General features: G+C 37.8%; 1 protein-coding gene across 1 annotated transcript in view; it reads right to left on the bottom strand.

Annotated features, from left to right (window-relative positions):
* The window catches only part of LOC104069225 (dynein heavy chain 5, axonemal-like), a gene marked incomplete at both ends in the record, with an annotated part of 76824 nt that overhangs the window by 16209 nt on the left and 36364 nt on the right, over positions 1-24251 (bottom strand). Inside the window, 9 exon segments of the mRNA XM_009576681.1 lie at positions 697-861; positions 2737-3008; positions 4126-4504; positions 4930-5100; positions 8223-8405; positions 8675-8830; positions 10431-10625; positions 14854-15030; positions 17542-17760. Coding sequence (XP_009574976.1) covers positions 697-861; positions 2737-3008; positions 4126-4504; positions 4930-5100; positions 8223-8405; positions 8675-8830; positions 10431-10625; positions 14854-15030; positions 17542-17760 — 1917 coding nt within the window.

The raw sequence follows: 24251 nt of genomic DNA, 5'->3' as shown, positions 1-24251 counted from the left end.
GAGCATCTAAACTTTCTAATTAATAAGTTAAAGAGATTTGTGGGTGCTCCCCACTTTTGCAAGCAAGCCTTACTTAGTGCATACCAAAATCCTGCACCTCTAAATGAAGATGCATTCTAACAGGGAGGAAAATTTATGGAGATCTACTGTGAATAAGTTGTTCTTCGGAAAATCACACTTGCATCTACACTGTGAACCATAAACCACAAAGCACAGAGTGCCTTAAAATGATGCTGTGCTGAAAAAAATGCTGAACGTCTCTATCAGGTGAACTGATTGAATGGTAGAGCCTCCAAATTAATTTCTCTTGTCACCATATTTATGATGTTTTTCTGTGATTTCCTGTAATCGTCACTACTGTCAGCTCCTACAGTGAATGTGACACAGTGTAAACCACAAGTATTGCTTTGTTCTTACAGCTGAGTACTTTCACTAAGTAATGGACTATCACAGTCTGCTGGATAAAGACAGAGGGCTCATTGGAATCAAACAACTGGAAAAAGCAAGAATGTAACATTTCCGTTTCCTCAGTAAAAGCATTTTGGCTACTGGTCCAAAATTAACTTCTAGAGAACACTGGTATGAATATAAGTATCATCATTCAAACTTCTGTAAAATATAGAAATACCATTTCTAGTTCAAAGGATAATTTTAAATGTCTTTATCAGCTCTAGCAAACTCAGTTTAGAAGGATACCTTTGATTTTGCAAGACGTTCTATATTTTCAGTGGGGTCAGACCCCATTGATAAAAAGCATGTTAAAGGTGTTCGACAGTCGCTTTCTGTCCACATTGCTTCCATTTCAAGAATAAATCCTTCTGCGTATTTCCCTCCAAGAGATTCTGCAATGTAGTGTCGAGCCTAAAAAAAACAAGTTACCAGAAATATATACCTTTTATTTTTTTTATTTAGCATTAATCACTGATGTGGAATTTACCAATACCTACACTGGAACTCAATGACTTTCTAAACTTTCATTTTCAATTTTTGTGTCACAAAAGATGCAGTCCATGGGAGGCAACCATTGAAATTCTCAGATAGCAAACTTCAAACAAAGAAAAGATGGAATTCTGCTCACACAACAGCCATCCTGTGAACATTGTTGCTAGAGGATGCTAAAAGGTTTTTTTAAAAGAACTAAAGAAATCCATGCAGAATAGATCTACTGTTGGCTCTGAGGACAGCCCAGATATTGCCCCTAGATTATTGACTGCTAAAGCTTGGTGGATAGCCAAACAAAAGAGTTTCTCTATACCAGCCCCATTCTTAGCTCCTCTAAGCATGTATTGTTGACACTGTCTCTACAGCATAGCAGATTAGACAGATCTTTCATCTGACCCAGTTACAAGTTTCCATATATTTGTTGGGACTTCAAACAAATTCTCCTGTCCAGTGCTTATCCAATTTAAGTCTCGTATGCTGAATATCTGTTTCTACAAAACACAAACACAGCTCGACTTTATCCTTATTTCCCTACACCTCTATTGTCCTCTTTTCACAGACATTTTCTAAAAGGACTTCTAAAGCTATCCTGGCGTCTGAAACGCTTTTTTTTTGACTGATAAGATTTTCCAACTGTGTGAACTACTAGTACAGATTCTGAGGTATGTATTACAGAGAGAAACACCCAGGAACAAGGTGGACTGAGGAAGACGCCAATTCCAGAAAAACGTAACTCAATCACCCACTATTAAGTGTAACTTCTGCCCTAGCGAAGAGAGGTAAAATTTTGTAACACTTGGAGAAACACAGCAGGGAAAGAAGAGATAAAGAAGATAATAACAAAAAGAATCCCCTCTTTCCTCAAAAATTAAAATAATTATGGTTTTTGAAACCACTGTTCAGAGACATTCTTTCTCAAAGATGGTTGTGCAAGACAATAAGAGTGCTGATAAATGAGCAGTAGCAGCTTTATTACTTCTGTCTGTTTAAATTGTGACAGATGGAGCTCCCATACTTCTCTCTCACTTACCAGCTGAAGAGAAGAAAAGGAAAAAGGATGGAAAGGGTCTTGTTGAAAAAGAGGTCCATGAAAAAATGGTGTCCCCCAAATACAACACAGATGCTATCACAACATGTAACATGTAAAGTTGAGATATGCAGCAAATCAGAAGTACTACTTTTCAGTGTAGCTAAAGACAAAAAAAGTGAAAAGAGGATACTCATAGGCATCATAGAGGGTACTCATATACATCTCTTACAGACCTACATAGAGAAGAAAAATCCAAATATCACAGACTGTGGAGAAACTGCTAGTCTATTGCAGTTTCTTTTATGATATCTGCCACGAGAGAGTCTTAATTATTACTTCCTCAGCATGGAGGGTAAGTAAACAGCTTATCTGCTATTTTAGTGCACCTTTCATCAAAGTGAACTGTTCTCTTTCCACTTCTGTGAAAAAATAGGTATGTATCTTCTGATTCACCGGAAGAATGCAACTGCTTTACAAGTTTCATGACTCCACTTTAGAAGCGCCACACAAAAAGAATGGTATTCTTACAGCTCCAACGCAATTTACTTCATGTTTTGCAATGCCCTTTCTAATTCATTGTAATTAAATAAATTAATATTTCTTTCACATATATTTATTACAAGGATTTCAATATCCGATTTTCAAAATAGCTCACTCCGCAACAAATATTACGATAAAAACAAATTCAGAGAACATAAGTTTGGAACTAGCAGTTCTACAGGAGATGCCACGTGGCATAACCATTGTACAAAGGCATATCTTACTTGGGCAACGGTATGATCAGGGCACCAGCTACGGACAAGGAGCAGTTTACGGAATTGATCCAGTAAGCTGTCATACCCATCAGGAATAACAGCTTTTTCAGGTGCTTCTTCATCAAACCAAGCTTTCCAAGACTTCTCATTCCTAACAACTTGCATCAGAAGTTGATTAAAAGGGTACAAGCTAGATAACTGCACAAGATTGAGCCATGTCATGTCAAGGATCCACTTTTTTGGTTTTGGTTCCACAGAATTCAGATCCAAACTGGCACCTCCTGCAAAGTGAAAAGCAGTATAGAGGAAAACAACCATTGTTAAACAGAAAAATGACAAGTAATAAAAAATATTTATTTTTCTAATTTAGGGAGTAAAAATCTTTGTAAACCAGGACATGGAGACCTAGAATTTGCATGGAAGAGTCATTTAACAAAGACCTATTGGGGAAGTGCTCTCAGTGCCTCCCAAATCTGATATTCCAGTAATTTTTGTGCTGCTTTTTCTCCATTTGTAGAGCTGGAACAAAACTTGCCTACCTAAAAGGATACTCAAATGCAAGTCTTCATACGAGATGTAGAAAGGACCTATGGCTAGTCCAATCCCCCTTCACCTAGACGACAGAATACGAAACCACATGGTGCATTCATTTCCAGAACCCTGCAACTTCAACAGCCTCTTAGCTTAACCACCACTCCAGCGTCATGACCATTTGCACCTCCAACACAGCTGAGTCACAGCTGAACATTAAATCGGTGTTTGCAAAGCAAACTGAGATATTTGAATGGCAAGTACCCGACTGTACTTATCTTATCTTGGTACCTGATTGTACTTATCATATCTTGGAGACAGTGGGGTCCACCCCCATCAAATTTTATAAACTTTACTAAAATTTTTCTTTGTCATTGTGTCTGAGTAGCGACATGCAGTGGTGGCATAATGCGATGTTTTATAACATGCAACAGATTTCCACTTTTTTTGTACTGACACTTAAATGTGGTACAGAGTCCTCATGCATTCACATACCTGCTCACCAGCCACCAAAAGGGATTTTGCTGCCTGTCTCCAAGCTCACAGACATAGGTATGTGGCAACTCAAAAAAGAGGCACACAGGAGAAAACTATAGGGTCTCTTACAAAGTAATGGACATTTTTTTCTGTTTTGCAATGTAAAACAGTTAAATACCCTCATCTAAGCATTATTTTGATAATAATCTATATTGTTCTTGTTTTGGAAAATTTGTCTCTTAATTTCTTCTTGGGCTATATATGCTTTCATTCAAGAGTTAAAAAACATTAGATCCACTAGATACAACATATTGTTAGTGCAAGCACTGCAAAATCTGAATTTGGCAGTTCACAGACTTATGTGAACAGGAACATTTTTAGAGAAATTACCTTTGACCAGTGTCTCAAACTCTGTGTGTGAAATCTTCTTGGCCTGCAAGTCAATCTTCAGTGCCAGAAGCAATGTAAACAGGAATCTGTGATTTTCATACAGCCCTCGAACTGTGTACTTGAAGACTTCATAGGTGAGATGCTCGATTACATATGCTATCCTTTTTGCTGTGATCTGAGATTTCCGAGATCTTTCCACTGATAGGTCAAAAATGCCAAGGAACTGCCGTAAGGATGTTTGGTACATGACATTAACTAAGCTCATTTCCACAATTAGGAAATAAAGGATGCTACCACGACCAGCAACAGGCCGATACTCTTCACGTGCAGTATTGATTTTCACCTCTGTCTCCGCTGCTATGTTTAATTTTTCACTGACCTTAAAATTAATGGAAAAGACCATGAAGATTAAATCATGTCACTTGTGATTTATACTGCACAAGCAAAAAGAAAAGGTCTTGATTAAGATCAAAATGGTATTTTTAGTAAAGCTTTGCTTCCCTCTGTCAGTGTTTCAACACAGACATTGTGTCTTCATGTGTTCAAACACCAAGCACAATGGGATTTGGTTCAAATTTACACCTGCAAAGTATGCCTGGAATATAAAGCAGTATCCAGGTAACAGTTTAATTTTTCAACATTTTATGAAGAAAAAATGATAGTGTTTCTACTATTTATTTGTTAAGAAGTCAGATGTTATATAGTGGCTCTGAATGGAAAAAACAAAACCAGAAAAACAATCTGTCTACAAATAATATTTGAATTACAATTAGAGAATGTATTTGCAATGCATTCAAAATTCACCTCTTCTGCTGTTGTTTTAGTGATTCTCAGGACTTCTATCAGAGACTCATCTTCAACCAAAGAGCCCTCCGTACTAGTTAGACGGAAGAGTAGATTATCTTCAAGCTCCTGCATTTTCCTCTTGTTAGATGTCACTTCTTCCATCAGTTTGACTCTTTCTGCCTCCAGTTCCTGTATTTAGAAATTTTCCTTAGAATATTTAAGATCAATTCAAAGAAAGATTCCTTAAAATGACACAGAAAACATGTGATTTCATGCATGATAGATTGGAGGCTTTGCTGCTTTTTCTATAAAATACTTATGTATACTGCGTTTATTTAATTAATGCAGCATACTGAGGAGTGAAAACACATCAGAATTACCAGGAAAAGCTTCCTCATAGTAAGACGCACAAAGCACTAAAGTTAGTTTCCAATGGGAAGTGGTAAAAGCCATGTTACATTAAGTACTTAAAATTAAATCAGACAAAGGACTGAAAGATGCATTGTATGGACAGATTTTACATTGTTAGGGAAGTTGACTGGATGACCTTTTCCATTTCTAATTTCTATGATTCTGTGACTTCGCAAGATACACTCTTCTACTGCTTATAAAATAGGAAACGTTACAATTATTAATCTATGTCATATGGAATTTTTATGCTATTTCTACAAGACAGACAATGGCAAGGGAACTATGACAGACAAGTCAGCACAATGCCAAGTGAAATGAGGCATCTATACTGCACAGTCCAGCACAGCTCAGGGATACCCTTGCTGGCTACCTTTATTTAATCAATCAAGTCAACCTTCCTGTAAAAAAAGGGTAGTTAATATTTCCAGTCTACCTACACCTACAGCTTCAGTTTATTTTCATTCTTGTCAATATGCGAAGTTAGAGAAAAAGGAGATGTACAGAGTTATGCAGTACAGGAGAGGCTCTCCTGTATTTCAAAGAAGAAGTGACAATTTTCTTTACCCTCACAAACTTCTTATTTGGAAACCTGTTTGTAATATGTTGTAGGGCTATAGAATGTAGCTCTGTGGAAGTTACAAATAACTGCATCCAAAAAAAGGACAATGACTTAAGCATCAGTCATTTAGCTTCAAATTTTCTGTATTTTCTCCTCTTCCTTTACATTAATGCAAAAAAGATTAGAATTACACAAAAGGAATAGTTCTACAGAACACTCAAACAGGCATTTAAGTGCATGCTTAAATTCTACTTAAGGACATACTTAGTTTAAGAACAGGCACCTCGCCCATTCTATTTGTAAGCTTGTAAAGAATATCTTTCAGAAAAATAGCAAACATACCAGATGCCAGGCTTTTGTTTGCAAGAGGATTTCACGACTGCATTCGTAACATAAAAAATAGCTGTTCTGAACAAATATAGTGGCAGCAACTTCATTATCAAAGCACAAAAAGATACTGATAAAAATTTTTTTTTCATATCGTTACGGAAGCAACCTTTAAAGCTGAGAAGAATAAACACTTCTTTGATCATATATTTCATTGATCACTAGCAATCTTTAAGAATGTCTTGGTTTCTTTAATCTATTACTTTAGCTCAGTGATCATAAACTTGTCTTCTTTGTAACAGAAAACCTGTTCTTCAGATTCTCTGTTCATGCTCTATCTTTTCTTTGAACTAAATTTATCAGAGCTCCATTGGCTCTGGCTATCTACACCAGGACATTCATCTCTTATTGAGACAGAAGAGACAAAACAGCCATGATTTCTTCATATCTGCTAACGGGAAAAAGTTTAATAAATGTTGATCACCTGCGGCCATGTCCCTGTGCAGCAAGTAGTGCTGACACTAACCAGCTACCCTTGCAGCTCTCTTCAGCTGATACACAGCACTGGATGAATATTTTTCAGTGCCTATGGTTTTGACCCAAAATGCAGTCTACGTGTTGCTACATACACTCAATATGAATTCTCTAACAGTTTTGTCCAGGAAAAAAAACCACAGAGTGAGGGTATCTGTGTGTGGGGAGATGAGTTTTATATGTAGGTCATGAGAAACCAATTTCACTCCTATCTTGATTTAAACCTCTGCCTCCCATCAGAAGTAAGTTAGTCAGTCAGGATAGTCCCAGCCACTTCTGCTGATGCTGTTCAATTTTGCTTACATAAACATACTTCACAGGAAGTTTGGGCATAACAATAACTTTCTAGCCTCTGGTTGTGACTCTCAGACTGAAGGAAGGGCACTTAGATTCCAGTCCTTACTTCAGCAAATGCTCATTTGAGCAAAGTGGAAAGGTGTTGGCTGGAGAAAGTGACAGCACCACTAAATCGCACTGGTTAGAACATGCTTTGGGAAGTTGAAGAAGAAGGAATGAATTCCCTTAGGTGGGGAACTGCTCTCACATGAGTAAGGCTACCTGAGTTACTGAAAGCAGCAACTCTGCTAATCCAAACCTTAGTCTTTGTTACTTTTCTCACAAAGACACAATTATGAAATGTTCCATTTGAAATAAATAAGTCTTTCAACTTGATGTGAAATACAACTTCTGTGCTTTCACTTTAATGAGAAAGGAAGCAAATATTTCATTTTAGTGTAATTGGACCATAACATTTATGTATTTATTGGTATGACTGCCACAGTAAAAAACCCACCCTTGTCCCCAGTGCCTATGATGAATTGACTCCTAAGTTTTTGGATAACCACACTGTTAAATTAGATCACACAAAAAGAAATAGGAACAGTGTAGGAATTAAATTATTGTGGATGATGTCTCAGATTTGATATTATGAAATAAAACTCACAAAAAACACCTGAGGATTTTCTTCTTTATATTTGCTTCCACATATTCAATGGAAATTTTAGTAAGAGCAGAGTCAAGTCAGTGTTCAGGGCTCCTTAAAAATCTCGTATCTCTTTGCACACTAGAGCCTGGCTGGCAAAAGTAGTTTGAGTTCATAAGCATTTTTTCATGTAATTCAAATTAAGTTTAAAAAGGAATTCAGAAATAAAAGAGGTTTCTGACTGAATAAGGAGCCTTTTCTATATATGAAGGAATAAAGACGCTTTATGTATGTCATGTATATGCTTGTGATGTATTTTTAATGAATAATTTTCTTTTTTCTCTTTCCAAGGCCAGATCTTAAAATAAATGTTTAGGTCCCTCCATTCAATTAAAAACTAGCTCCACATTGCCTTTCAGCAAATGCACAAACCCCTAAACTTTCATTCACATTTTTGTTCTTGCATTTGATTTCAACCAAGACATTGAATATATCCACTCATGGTGCAGATATTGAACAAGCCTTCCCTCTATACAAATACTGCAAGCTACTAGATACCTGTTTCTCTGTGAGGATGACACGGCCAAGGAGCTGATCTTCCAGCCCTTTCATAGTAACAGTAAAGTCAATCACAGTTGTTCTTGCACTGATTTCTGGAGTATAGGCAGGATTAGCCAATTTTGTTGTCATATAAAGGCTAAACCCCTTCATCAGATCTACCTCCTTGTCACCTACTTTCACCTGAAAATAAAACATACTACTCAATTTTCAAAAGCTGAATTCAGAAAAACAGTTACTTTATCCAGTGAAAAATAAATGAACTCTTTTTTTACATTTTCATTTACACTTTTTAAACTTTCTGCTTAAGGGGTAAAAAAAAACCAACCCCATGAGTTCACTACTCATCCTTCTAAGTGTTGCAAAGGTGGGAATCTCGGCAGTATCCAGACTACCAGATACCCAGCATCTGTCCTACTGGTTTTTAATTTCATGTTCACAATTCATCTTACTTTGTGTGCTGAACCAGATTTTATGAAATTTTTTTCCAAGATGTTATCTAAAGCAGGATCAAGTTCCTCTCCAACATCTTCAATTAACAAAGGTCGGCCAAGGGACAGGCAGTCTTCTATATGACTTCTGAAGAACTTGTGGTTCATAGCTGTAACCTAGGAAGATTGGTTCACAATTTAGCATGCATTTGCAAGCACATAGAAAACAGTATAAAATCTATTGCAACTTTCAAAAATTACACTTATTCTGGGATATCTACACAAATGATTACATTTTAGGGACCAACACTCACCTCTGCTGAAATGAATGGAAGTTTTCCTTTAAGCTTAACAGAATAGAAGATCACACTTCTTTATTGTTATCTATTTATTTACTTATCTACATATCTATCTAATCACTGTAGTATCTTAATACCTTTTAAATATTAATGGATTTATGCTCAGAACACTAATGTGAAGTAGGGAAACATTTATAGGGTTCAGACAGGGAACCAGTGTTACATAGGAGGCCTGGTCTCACATCAGATGTTAAATTTCCAATTCAGTTCCCATTTCACAATATAAAGGCTTAAAATTGCTAAAAATCACATAGACTCCTTTTCATTTATTTAAATTTAATAAATTTAACATAAGCCTTTGAGATGATAATTGAATAGCGTCTCCAGGCATCTGTTTAGCCATGGTTTTGGGCTGCGTTTTTTACCAGAAAAAAACTCAGGATACACATGTTTTTAAAATAAATCCTTGTCTTGCAGACAGTGCTCTTTGAAAAAGGTATGATTAAAATATCTAGAGGCACATTACAGTCTTAAAACAGTATTTTATTTAAAAATTAATACTGTGTTCCACCACTCTGCACTTTTAGCTTTGTTATAATGTAAGCATATGTGTATCCACCAAACCAGCATGTTCCTACATTTTTAATCCGCATGAAACTGAGGGATGAAGCTAGTGTCTTAGTGACCAACAATATAACCCTAACAAGACCATAGCAAATTACAATATCCCAGATGCAAAGGCATAATCTAAACACTTGACATAACTCTGTTCCTCCTGGACTTTACAGGGGGAGAACTCAGATTCTTCTAACACAGCTGACACCTGAGCCAGGATGTCTAAAAGCCCATAACTGACTGAATTTTCATCAGGAAAGCTTCCTCTGCATTTAGAGGCTGCATCTGTGTGTATTCAAAGCCGTGTAAGTTTTGAGAGTATTTTTATCAAATGCATTTAATCATCAACATGCAGCCTAAATTTGGGCTTTGTGTTTGATATGCCTCAAAGATCACTAGACTTCCATTCTACCTCAGGCCACCATTCTTTTTCCAGTTCCTCCCTTTTTCTTTTCCCTATTTTCCCCTTAAAATGCTTACCCTAAAATGTTATTGCCATGCAGCACCAACTGCCTGATCCTGTCTGGTCTTAATTTTGCAAGTCAGTTACTTCCCTTTATGTTTCTCTTTCTCTATGACAAATAATTAAAAGATTCATCATAAAAATACATATGACATAACATATAATTCCAATCTGCTCTTGAAACTGTCTTTCTGGGAGATGACAAAGCAGTACAAGCTATTTCACCCAGATACAGATAGGTCATAGATTTTGCGTCAGTCGTTTTAATTTCTGCCTAACTGTATACAATAAACATCAGATTTAAATTACACATGGCCAAAGTATGATAACAGAAAAAATAGCTTGCATTGCTAACTATGATGTGAAATGACACAGACATAAAAAATACTAAACTATTTACCTGGAGTCCATTATTCTTTTCCTTATTTTTAATCCAGATCTTTCCTTGACCTTGCGGATCAATCAGCAAAGGATATCTAGATGCTTTTGTGACAATGATGCCATTCTGAATTGAAAGGTCATCGTTCGGAAGACCCTGGAGATTCCATTCACCCACTGTAGCATTGTCAACAAGCATACCAGTAAGGTTCAGGTCCTAATAGAAAATATGTAATTACTAAATTAGTACCAGTTAGAGGAGTTATACTAAAATGTTTGATGGAAGGTTTTTCTTCTTATTCTGATCATAATGCATGACAGAATGTATTTGGTAGTTATTGTTTATTGTTTCATTTCTTTAAAGTTCAGTGCCTAAATCACTGAAGTTGGGCAATAATGACAGTGAATTCTGTTGAGGCTTTGATGTCCATCAAAGTGTGTCGGAGAAACTCTGAAGCCAGTTCAATATGACAAGCTGATTTTGGTATTGGCAAACTCTTCTCTTGCTAGATCAAGAGGAAGGATCGTCTTGGTCACAAGAGCTTCCTCCTGCTGTAAAGTTGTAAAGTGCCCTCCAAGTATGTATATGAATACAGGATGGTTTGTGGGAGACTCAGAGAAGAAAGACGAGATGTGCTATGGATCAATAATCATGAACTATTATAGAAAGTTATTGTTGCTACGGTCAGAATTCTTCCCAGCTCATATATTCTCCTACAGTTTGATTTGCACACGCCAACTAACCTGATTTATTTTATTCACTATGAACAGTGACTGGCCTCTCAAGAATGTGTATGTGAAGAAAACAGTGCTTAAAATCACAAACCAAGCTCTCCAAATTAGAAAAGTAGCCTAATAATGATGTGAGTTTAAAAAGAATAAAATTGAAGGGTTTTCTTTTTTATTTGCTCCTTACATTTTTCACTCAAGAATTCCTATTTGTAAGCTTTCTCTACAAAAAACATGTTTAAAAAGAAAGAAAAAGCCTGCGACTCCTGCAAAAATCACATAATTCAGCATATGAAGCCTAAAGCAAAATTTCAAAGACTGTGAGACTTGTGATACAATCATGAGAGTTAGTGATACCAGCGGTTGCAAGACTCAAAAGCTTTTTTACCCCTTTGATTTTTTTACTACTCTGATTATTGAAGAATCTGAATGAAGCAACACAAACCATTCTCAGAAGACAGAGAAACTTTAAGAATCCAATTTCCATTTGTGAAAAGAACAGTAAAGCATTTAATAGCCAAAATTTTCAGCAATTGGAACCTAAAACTATATTTAGCTGCTTAAGCAGATGAGTAGGGTCTCTTAGTAGTAGTTTTTTCTTACTGCAGCAGGAAGTATCAGTCGCTATGCAACTCTGAAACTTAGCTAATTTAAGTGCCTAACTACACAGATAGATAGCTAATTTTCAACAGCTCTCTTTAAATTGTTATGCTTAAATGACTCATACACCCACAGCCAGTTAGTCTGTGACAAAGTAAGGCAGATGTCAAGACTTTTGCTTGAACTGCAAAGCTGCTTTCTTTCCTGTAGTGTGAAGTATCAAGAGAAGCCCATATGCTGTCTTTTGTGAGTACTTAATTCACTGGAAAAAATTAAAACTCTCTTCCATACACTATCATTGAAATCATAATCCTGTCTTTAATGGCAGCTATCTAAACAGAATGGTAATTATGGTTTAAAACTCGTTAATTATGGCATTCTGTGCCTACTCTGTCTATATGAAAAAAAAAAAAAGGCAACACAGAAACAATCAAAAAGTATTACTCAAATTTTGAAGGATGCAGCTGAGTAGTAATGTGGCCTGAACATCTTCATAGAAGCAGAATTTTAGTTCTTTGTGTCTTGCTTTCTAAGGACATTATACATCCAAGTTCTTATCCTTAAATGGTAAGAATCTTGACAGATATTCCCCAAGGTAAGTAGCTTTTTAAGAACATTTTTCACACTGAATTTGAAAGAGCACCTCCCTGGCATGAATGTATGTAGGATAACTCCCATACCACACTGGTAAAGAATCTTGCCTGAGACTGCACTGCTACTGGTACTTTATTAATAAATCCATCCTGGCCTTACATATTACTCATCATCAGGAGCTTTCAAAGAACTTTGCTGGGCAAGTCAGAATCATTCATCTTTGTAAGTCACAGCATAAATTGGGCTGGGCTGTGAGGTTCACTCTGTCAGGTCAACTTTAATCACTGTTACGAGAAGCATTATGCACCACCTAACGAGAAAAAAAAAAAGATTCACGAATAACTTCTATGCAATGAACTGCATGGCAAACCTCTCGTGCAAAGAGGTCTCCCTAATATAGGTTTTAAGTGTCAAATCCCCCAAGAACCTGAAAAGAAGATGCAGCAGGGATACTAAAATGCCTTCAGCTGTTTCACAGTAGTACAGCCACAGCTGTGCACAGGTCGTTCACTTGCTCCCAGCACCCTCCAGCAGCACCTGCTCTGTCAAAAGGTTTGACAGCTGAGGACAGGAGCCATTTGGGCTTAACGCCTCCACTCCTGTACTGAGAGTAAGAGAGGCTCCCTGAACTATTTCTCCAACCTTTACTGCTGGAGAAAACGTACTCAGGTATTCACAAAACCAAGTGGAAGGCAACGTGGACAGATTACTCAGAAAGGCAGTTTTGATTATTATGGCCTAAATTCTGCCTTCCTTCAGCATGAATAGGTCTTCCAGGTGCAAGGAAGAATAGTAGACAGATCTCCTAAAAGTGATGGAATAGGAACAAGGCTGCTGCTGACCACGAGCAAAGCCTATGCACCAGAACAGCTGCCAGGTCCAGCACTCCTGAGGCAGATAGTGGTAAAAGGAAAGAACAAGATTCATGTAAAGGAACCTGCCCTGTATCATAGTCCCAGCATGGAGGTTGCTCACTTTAATAAAGGTAGTATATGATGTGGCAGGGAACTGAAGCTGCATGATGGAACCGTAGTTCCGCTGCATTTTAGGCCACCTCTGCCTGCACAGACTTAGGCCACTTGAGGAGAAGCTGTAATGTCAGACTCACTGAGAACAGCCTCACTGGTGACAAACGTACATAGATTTAAGAGCTTAGACTGGAGCAAGCTGAAGTGGCGTAAACCAAGTTTTACAAAATCCAGATTTTGTTTAACTTAATCTTTTCAACAAGACACTTCAAATTAAACTAAATTAAATGGTGTGGGTACACAGCAGAGGGTATGATAGGAGGGTATTAATTGATAATACACAGAGGTGCAGAAGCGATATTTCCTGGTTCAAAATGTGCAATGGTCTTTTCTATAATTGGGTGTAAGAGTATTTTTACGTCATTCAAGAATTAATCAAGCTACACTAAGAATAAAAGTGTAAAGCTTTAGAAAGGAAAAACTGTTTAGTTCCATTTTACAGATATTTTCTAGCAAATCTAGATTATTAAAATCTTGTACTTAAGCAATCCTAAATGAAAATAATGGAAATTTTTATTCCTAGACTAGTTTGTTTTGTTCAAAATTTAATATATTAAGAATAGTAGGTTTAAGAATTTATGATGTAATATGTCAGAAGTACAAAATGTATGAAAAACCTTTCACCCAAATTCACCCTTTATATTCTAGATGTACAGTTCAGAGTGAAAAGTGGATATCTACAGAGAGAGAAGATTTTTAGTGGCAGCACACAAGACTGTAGGTGGTAAAAGTGGAAATAGGGTAAATCTTGCTGGGTCCCTGGAAGTTGGTTGGGGCATAACTCCCACCCAACTCAGAAGCAACAGACCAATCTCCCCCACTCTGCGCCATCCTGTGGGCCTAATTTGGGAGCTGCTGCTTCAGAGACCGCCTGGAAAACTATAGGGGTACAACAATACCAGATGTGGGGTGGTATTCTCAACCACATATTCACAAGTTATTCCTTGTAAGGGGATACCTTAAAATGTTGAGGGAGACAGTTAGAACTGGTGTTTTCTTCAATATACATATTTTCCACTTCCAGTAAATGCTTGATGTGGCTGATTTGCTTGACCCTGTGACTGAAATTATGGACACAATATGGCATTTGCAAAAAAACACCAACTATGGGGGAAAACTGTGACTACCTGATGGAACCGAACCCCTTATGATAAGGTAAATGTATTCTAAGCTGGTAAATTTTACTTCGTTTCTCACATTATGCAATTTTCTCCCAGGCAGCTGACCTCAGACAGTCTCTCTCTCTCTCAGACTTGCCGGAGCGATGGCCTATATACCAATCTTGCAATGCATGACGGTACAAAGAGAATCTTCAAACACTTTTTTTTAGAAGCTCAGTTGTCAACTGTTCAGATTTTTTATTTATTAAAAATTTGATGGAATGTGACAGCCTGTAAATAATCTTCCAATTATGTACTTTTCTGGAACAGAATGCTCTGAAATTATTTCTCTGCAAGACAAAGAGTAAGGTCAGGACAGAGTGTGAACACTTACATTACTGTATGGAATCTTGCTGTTGTCCATCTCTTTCTTCCACAATTGAAGCAGCAAATTCCTGTACTCTTGATTGAAAGGTCCAGAGTAAGAGAGAAATCCAGTGGCCAGAAGAACATTCCCCACTAAATGAATAATTTGATTTTGAAAGTTTTTGCTGCTTGCTGTCCAACGAAGCTGTATGTAAAATATTATAAAGAAGTTAGATTAAGCAGGCACAAAACCAACATTAAGATCTAACTTAAGAATTTATCTCTTTCTGGTAAATAATTGTTTGGCTTTAAATCCTTCTTTTCAGAAGCAGGAGTTTGCTTGGAAGAGATGGCAACCACCTGACCAAGTGAAGAAAAAGCATCTTTGCCAACAAGCTGGCCAAAATGGTAAGAAGTGTTTCAAAGGAGGAACAAAGTGGGAGGGACAGGATGTGAGGAAGTGGAGGACCAGGTTGGCAAACAAAACACATAGGATGATATAAAGAGTAGGGACCTTGTAATCAATAAAACAGGGCTAATGGAGGACCACCCCAAGCATAAACAAAGAAGTGCCTACCAGACAGAACGATGGGGATGGATAGCTTTCATACTGTTTCTGGGAAACTAGCACAGCTGGGCACCTCTCTGAAGCGCTTGTGCACTAATGTGCACAGCGTGGAGAACAAACAAGGAATTAGAGGTCTGCATGTGGTTGCAAAGTCATGATCTCATGGGGATCATGTGGACATGGTGGGAAGGCTTCCACAACTGGAGTGTTGCAACAGGTGTGTACAGGCTTGTTAGGAAGGACAGGCTGGGAAGGTGAGGAGGGGAGTTTTCTTCTATGTGAGAGAGTAGCTGGAACGTGTGGAGCTCTGCATCTGAGACTCTGGGATGGACAATGAGCCAGTTGAGAGCTTATTGGTTAGGATGAGAGGGCAGACCAACACGGGTGATGTTGTGCGTGTCTGTTACAGACAACGTGATCAGGAAGAAGATGAGGTCTTTTTCAGACAATGGGAAGAAACCTTGCATTCACAGGCCCTGGTCTACACAGGGGACTTTAACCACTCTGATATCTTCTGGAGGGACAACACAGCAAGACACAAGCAATCCAGGACACAAGCAATCCAGGACATTTTAAGGAGTGCACTGACGAAAAATTCTTGGCACAGGTAACTGAGGATCTAATGAGGGAAGGCAGTTTGCTGAACCTCAGACTTGCAAAAAAGAAATAACTGGTCAGGGATGCAAAGGTCAGGGGCAGCCTTGACTGAGAGAATTGAGATCATTTAGCCTTGAGAACAGACAGCTCGGGGGAATTTTATCAACGTGTACAAATACCTGACAGGAGGGTGTAAAGATGATGGTGCCAGACTCTTTTCAGTGGTACCCAGTGAAAGGGCAAGGGGCAATGGGCACAAGTTGAAATACAAGAAATTCCAATTAAACACACAAAAAAATGTTTTTACTGTGAGAGTAGCCAAGGACTGGAATAGGTTGCCAAGAGAGGTTGTGGAGTTTCCGTCTCTGGAGATATTCAAAACCCAACTGGACAATGCCCTGAGCAACCTGCTCTATTTGACCTTGCTTTGAGTCGGGGGGGGTTGGATTAGATGATCTCCAGAGGTCCCTTCCAATCTCAATTATTCCATGATTCTGTGATTTTCTGAATATTATGTTTGAGTTTTACTTATTCCTTTCTCTCCAGATTTCTGTTCCCTTCCAATCACTCTGCATGCAATCTTGGTCAGGACCTACATGTTTTAAATTTAGAAAATACACATTTAACCCAGTGTCAGTTTTGCCCAAGGTTCCAAGTGCCATATATAGTCTTCTAATCTTTTGTCTGAGTTTTCAAAAGTAGAATGGAATAACAGCTCTTACAAGACCTCATAGCACAAGGCTTCAGAAAACCCACAATCAGGCACTGTAACTTCCTATTTTGGTGTTGCTCTTAAATTTAGAAGTTCATGGAAAAATATGATAAAGCTTCTAACATTTTTGGCTGATATATTTTGAAGTACAGCTATGCAAACAAATGCTGAAGTCCTGGCCTAACAGGACGCAATGGTTGAAGTCAAAGCTCTCATCAATTTTGACTCTGTGTGAAATCAACCAAGGAATTATCAAAGCAAATAATCAGATGAGAAAAAAGAATATCCTGTTTCCTCTAGAAACCTTCAGGCTGAAGCCAGAAAAATCTGCATAGGAAAGGTAATTTTCACGCTCAGTGCAGAGGATAACGATTAGGCCATAGTTCTGTAAAAGGCTCCAGCAGAAATCTGAACTTCAAATATAATTCAGGAAATTATTCAAGCTTCAAATTCCTATTCTTGTATACTTGGTGAGAAAAAGAGAGTAATCCTTCTTATAAATATTTTAGGGCAATTATTTAGGTTAAGCCTAATTCCTCTTCTTACTAAAGCTAAAAGGAATTTGGCTCCTTGGCTTTAAATCTGAACTTTATCCCAATATGAGCCATATGATATGACATAAATCTTCATAGAAGAATTAAGTTAACACAAGAAATTGTTTTACTTTGTTAGATACATTAAGTTCAAGCAAAAAACATACATATAACTAAAAAAGTGTCATATGATATTGAGATGTCACCATGCCTTGAATTTCTTGAGCACTACTAATGATCATTATGGAGTATTCTCAAAACTGAGCACCTACTTTGTGTTGGAAACCTACTCATATGTGCTAGTACCTTTTCTCCACGTAATCCTTCAATCAAAGCTGTGGCATTGTTCATCTTCCTTCTGCATGCCTCAGCATCATCAAGTAAGGCCTGCTTCTCTTTCATAGCAGTATCATACATGGCTTGTACTTGATCCAGTTCCATTTGCTTCTCATCCAGCTGAATTTGTGCATTATTCAGTTCTGTTTGGGCAGCTGCAAGTCTTCCCTCTTGCAAGGCTAAATTTGCCTATAAACATTTAAAAGTAAAGAGTATTTAATACCTATTATTTGCCAAGAGCAAATGACATTCATTTAATGGCACATATTGTACTGTATTGGGTACTTTTTAAAATATAATACACGTTTAAGATGACAACAGGTTTTTTCCTTTTTTACTTTTCAACCTAGAACTGGAACAGAAGCATAGCATTATTCAATGCAATCTTAAAATGTTTTAATAATATTTTCAGAATGATCTATCGATCAAACAATGATCAATGACTTGAAATCACAATACACTTGAAATAGCTGTATACTAGATATATGAGGCAACCCACACAATGTTTTCTGTAATATATTCAAAAGTGCAAAAGAAAACTAAGATTGTTCTCATGGATTATAAAATAATAATAATGATAACAGAAACTACTTTTCTGCTCTCTTTTCCCATCAATTACTTCTACAATAAAAATATAACCAAAGCATTTTTTGCTCCTCTGGAAATGAAAACTCTAGAGACTTTTCTCACACCTCTATATAAATTTGAATGATGAGTTGCCAGTCATTTAAATGTGGCCTCTTAACTTGTATACTCCTAACAGGGGAGGGGGGGAAGTATTCTGTGAATTCAGCATGTGTTTCCAAATATATGTTTGCAAAGGATTAGAGACTGACAAATTTCTTATGAAATTCATGCTAACAGATAAAGGTTGCTTCCATTTACCCTGAATATTTAAAACACGTGTTTAAATATTATGTACCTTATTTCTATCTTTTCTGCTATAAGAGTTATGAAGATGGAAACCAAGAATCTGTAAAAACTGTTTTATTACAAATATGAAACTTGACACTCACATTACATCACACCAGAAGAGTAACAGTACAAGGAATCTCTGGGATGACTCTTAGTGAACAGTATAACCATGGGTTGGGTTTTTACATCAGGTCTTGACTAAAAATGTAGATTTAACTCTTATCAAAATATGCTAAAATCAGCAAATTCTTCTTGCTTTGCATAGGGGAAAAAAAAAAAAAAAAGAGGAGCCAAGATCACATTTTGAGATCTAGGCATGATAAAAAATGCAGCATGAAGTCTGGTGGATTTCAAAAGATAGGTCTGTGACCAGGGAATTAGAGAAGCATATATGTACTAATCAACAAAGTAGTACTGCTTTACGAGTTACACATCTAGAGAACAGCACTGTCAGCAAAAAATTCGTTTACTGTAGCCACTGTGTCTGTTGACAGATCCTAGAGATAAACAAATATTTTATAATGGAGATAAGCCAGCAAAATGGCCGTTCATAAAATTTCCATCCTATAAGAATGCTGAAATATTTTTACTCCACTGTTTATCAAAGAACACATTGAACAGCATCTCCTAGAGATAAACGTTGTTAAATCAGTGAGTCTTGTTAAGACTCAGCTAAGCAGATTTCAGAATCACTGCTATTATTTTTTAGTGAATCTTGGACTATAAGGAAAAGTTTAAAGAGTAGAGTTTTGAGTAGGTGATGCAGTGTTACCGTGTCCTGCCCCGGGGGAGAGGTGGAGAGGGTGAGGTAAGGGAGAAAGAGCGAGAGTGCAGGGCTCTTTCCGGATCTTAACAAGAGAGGCCCGACAACAAATGGCTTAATAAGATAACTGCTTTAAAAAGTTCCATAATAAGAAGAGGAGCATGGATAGTGAGTAAATCTTACATCCCTTCAGATGCTGGGCACCCCACATTCACGCAGCATCAGACAGAGCCTGGATAGATTTTCCCGTGGCATGCTGCGCAGAGCAGATCCTGTCCATGGAGAGAAAACTCTCTCTTTTCGTCATTCAAGCTATTGTAAACCCCTCTTATTATTCTGTCTTATTAAAGCAGTTACCTTATTAAGCCATCTGTTGTCAGGCCTTTCTTACTGAGATCCAGAAAGAGCCCTGCACCAGCCTTCTCTCTCCTACCTCACCCCCGCACCCCCTTCCCCAGTGCAGAGCATCCTCTTATGCTTAAACTCTGTGAGGGCTAAAAATGGGAGTAGAATAAAGTTATGACATATTGTTTTAACCCCCAGCTGACAAATAGTGAGATTACACAGGGAACAAGATCCTTGGAGAGCTGGGAAGAACAGCTGGAATAACAGAGAACAGACACCTGGCTGTGTGGATTCATATTTCACCTTGACATTTATCAAGGCAGGATGTGAGTCTCAATGCAAAAGAATGGCCATGTGAATTCCCAATACATATGAACAATGATGCCGTGTAAATATGAAAAACAGACCTCCGTGCAGCAATAAACTACCCAGAAAGGTGCAAAAGACTGATAAAACAGACCTCCCAGTTCTTAAAAGCTCTTAAAAGGCTACCAGCTTTGAAGACGTAGGGACAATGAAAAAATATTTCAGACGAGTACTGAAAAAATATATTGTACTCTAACATGAAAAAAAACCCAAAATTATTTACTCAAGACTTTACGGGATCTCTAGAAGATGACTTATAATAAGAAATTATTTTACAGACAATTTAACCGAAGTTTTCAGCCAATTTTAGGGTAATCATAACAAAGTAGTAATACATTTTGGTATTAGTTTGATCTGTAGGCTGCTTAATCATATATGATGAATAATGGTTGGTTGCACAAGAATGACTGCTAACATCCCAGGATGACCAACCTATGTGATTCCCAAAGGCAGAAAGACTATTTGTTTCAGATTACCCTATGAAATCATCACTATTCGCTCTCTCCCTGTCCTTCTTTCCAACTCCATTTTTCAAAATTACATGGGTACAAACACTGCTTTTTTATTGACATCACTGGCAGGTTGGCTGGCAGCTTCCTGTGCAGAACTTTGCCATGAGAGCAGGAGGCAAGTTCTGCTGCCAAGGAGAATCTTCTGCACAAGAAGGCTATTACAGTCGCAAGCAGCTTCATACAAAGATTTCCAGCCAGTTACAGGCAGGAAGGAAATGTGTCTCCCAACCACAAAGAACCACTGTGGCCTTCCTAATTTTAGTGGCATTGCTATGTGAACAAGCTTCACACCCTTCATTTCATCCCTCCGAGTCATGCAGCAAAGCAAGGATTCACAATTTGTTCCAGTTGGATGCAATGTGAAAGCCTGAATAAATGGATTTTATGTGAATGAATCATGAAGATTCGAGACATGAGATCCACACTCTTATCTGCGCTCCTGGAGAGGTGGGGCTACGCTAGAACATGCCTAGGCTTGCGTGACATCAGCAGCTTCAGCCTTTTCTTGCCATTGGCGTTGTGGGGAACCACACAGACAATCCTCTCAACATCTGCTCCAGCCAGTGCCTCTACCTGCTCTCTGCATCTGTCTGCATGGGGCAAGTATGGAGACAGTGCCTGTGCCAATAAGGGCCACAGACTAAATTGTTAAGCAGCTATTTTGCCATCTTCCGAGATGCCCTCAGAGAGGACTTCATAGCAGGTGGTGAGATGATCCTGCCCCTTTTAACTTTTTGCATTCCACATAAAACCAGAACAAATAAACACGTAATTACAGTCCATGTTAAATTAAACATGCCCAGGACCTTTCTCTGGCACTGAGGTTAACTAGCATAAAACAGCTCACATTAAGCTTTTCCAGCCTCTAAAACAGTGCATGCAAACAGCCTCACGGAAATGGCCCTTGGACCAAGCTAGTTCCTGAAAGGTGCCCAGAGATTGCTGAGAAAATGCTGCTTAGCCAAGACCAAATTCACACTAGGGATCATTCTAACAATTTAACAGTGCAGATGATCACTTTCCAATGTCTAGAAAAATTCCCTAGTACTGTTTAATTTATTAGTATTGACATAGCCATAAGTTTCTCGTTGATTCATTGCAAACTCAATTTTGCAAAGCACCGAGTATTTCTGGCCCTGATCCAAGAAGGCATTTAAATAAAAATGCCTTCTCCAATAAAAAAAATCACACCATTTAATGCTATCCCCGCTCTTGAATGGCATGCCTAGGCCAACCCCAGATCACTCTGAAGAGCAGCTGTTGCTCAGTAAATTCAGGAAATGTTACTAGAGATAGGAGAACCCATAAGAAAAAAAGAAGCTGAAACTTTATAGTTCACCACAGGTAAGGAAGATTTGGAGCTTTCCTAGCATCTCTCTTGTTTCAGGAATTTTAGCTTTCCAAGTTCACTGTTCTCACAGCCCATTGAGCACTCCCTACTGCTGGACCAGGCCAGAAGGCTTCTTGCACTTGGACACTGTCACTCTGCTCATGAGCCTCTGTGGATGTGCTGGGTGACCACCTTTGCCTTTTGCTTCAGTCCTGGCCTGGGCACATGGCATCTGACTGACAACTCTTCATGGAAATGCAATCTCAAGCTGCCTCTGTTCCAGATCACTGCAGATTTTTCACATAGACACTCCATTGGTTTTGTATCAACTTTCTCAGAGCCTCAATATCATGGTAAGTTTGAATTCATCGTTATTTAGGGAAACATTATAAGACAGGCAAACACATACACAGGTTTTGCAGACATTCCAAAACCAATGTTTTCCCTTCACCAATCTAAAAAAATTATACACATATACATATGTACAAATGCAAACAGATCCATGCAGAGTGACATTAATAAAATCTTGGTCTCAATTTCTTTGCTATCACTGAGCATGCTTTGGGATTAAAACAACCTTTGAAAGGCACAGAGATCATTCCTCTTATCTGGTTTTCACAGCCTCTACTAGCTACTGAAAGATTCTCCATTTTTTCTGTTCATAGAATCATAGAATCATCAAGGTTGGAAAAGACCTCTAAGATCATCGAGTCCAACCATCAACCCAACACCACCATGCCCACTAAACCATGTCCCTAAGTTCAGTTACATGTCCTGACTTCAATCTGTTTTGCTAGGTGACCTAATCCTCCCCTTCGCCCCCCAGAGTATATGCTTTCCTTCCACAGTTACTGTGGGCCTTGAATTCAGACTTGAATGCTTGTTTTCCTGCCCAGTGGACATCACCTTGATAAGGACACACTTATTTAAATGGACAACCATCAAATTTTGACACTCCTTGACTGTTACCTCTTCCTCAGGTGCAAGATTTCCTCTTATTGCCTGCTATGGTTTTTAGTTCAGCATCAAGACAAGTGAAAACAGAAAGGGCAATAAAGTCTTATATTTAAAACTGAGTTCAACAGGGACAATCCTCAATATCAAGCAGAATTTATAAACTGTAGACAAACTTCCCTTGATCATCATAACAACCTAATAAGAACTTAATTAAAATCACTGGAGACATCTCTAAAGGAAATTATACCCCTATACACAGTATTTTAATTGGAGGTTAACAGAATCACAGCAAAAGTCAGGGCTTCTTCATTCTGCTATTATATTCTTCAACTAATGGATAAATAGCAGATGGTGTTTCAGAAATATCAGGTTAATCCAGCAGGCTTGTTTACTAGGTAACAAGCTAGAGAGAAACGGCTCACGGTTGTGCTGAAGGTTTATAGGAAAGTAGCACACACATGGTGACCACTGTATGATAAGCAACTACACAGCATTGTATTTGCAGGCAACATTTGGTTATACTTTCTGTGTTTGATTCTAACTAATGACCCTTAGGCTGCAGGCCACATATCTAAAGAATGTAGGTATCCATTTCTAGGAATGAGTTAATTTTTGCGCACTATATTTACTAAAATGTAAGTCACTATTAATTAGTTTTCACAAGTTGTCACATTTAAGATAAATGAGGCACTGAGTCTCAGTTAAGATGCAATTTAAAAATATACTGGATGGATTTTGCAGGTGTTGAAGGTTTATCTCCTAGAACAGCAGTTAGGATAAAGCAGCTTGATTAATTCATTCAGTAAAACTGCTTTTAGCACTGGATGATTTAGCCTGTGCTAGTACTTTATGCAGTTTAATTGTACATTTATTTTCAATTATTTTCTTAGCATCACTCCAGTGCTTCCTGCAATATCTCCTGCATACTTTAAACACTTCCTCCCTCTGTCATCTTCAGTTTTAAAATATTTGTGACTGTTGCTATACCTGACAATAGGCACCACTTTGCCAAGAAATCCATGCTCAGTTTTTTATCAGCTACAGTGTGACAAGAATGAATACTTGAATACAAAGTTAAATTTATACGTAATCTTAAGTCATATACATTCAAATAAAAACTGCAAGAGCACTTTTGCAGCTTTCAGAGTTGCATCTGCATATAAAGCCACTATTTCCTCTAGGTCTTGCTCTTTTATAGCTTTCAATAGCCACATTTCAAATTCTGTTTTCATTAGTGAACATCCCATTATTTGAAAAGGGAATTGCTACTTACATATCACAGAAATATAGTCTTCTCTATCAGTTACTTGAATAAAAAATATCACGCTTTTAACAATTTGAATCAGATCTGTCTAGATTTACTAAAAGAATATGCCAAGAGTTTTGAATATACCATTGATACGGTGGCTTATACAATAGGAGACTGAACATAAGTACAGTGGAAGCATAACCAATTGAATGTATTTCTTCAGAAAAGAGCCATAAAATCCCC

The sequence above is a fragment of the Fulmarus glacialis genome, unplaced genomic scaffold (assembly GCF_000690835.1).
Source record: "Fulmarus glacialis isolate BGI_N327 unplaced genomic scaffold, ASM69083v1 scaffold18634, whole genome shotgun sequence".
NCBI lineage: Eukaryota > Metazoa > Chordata > Aves > Procellariiformes > Procellariidae > Fulmarus > Fulmarus glacialis.
Note: the sequence above shows the minus strand (reverse complement) of the source record. Positions and strands in the feature narration are given on the sequence as shown.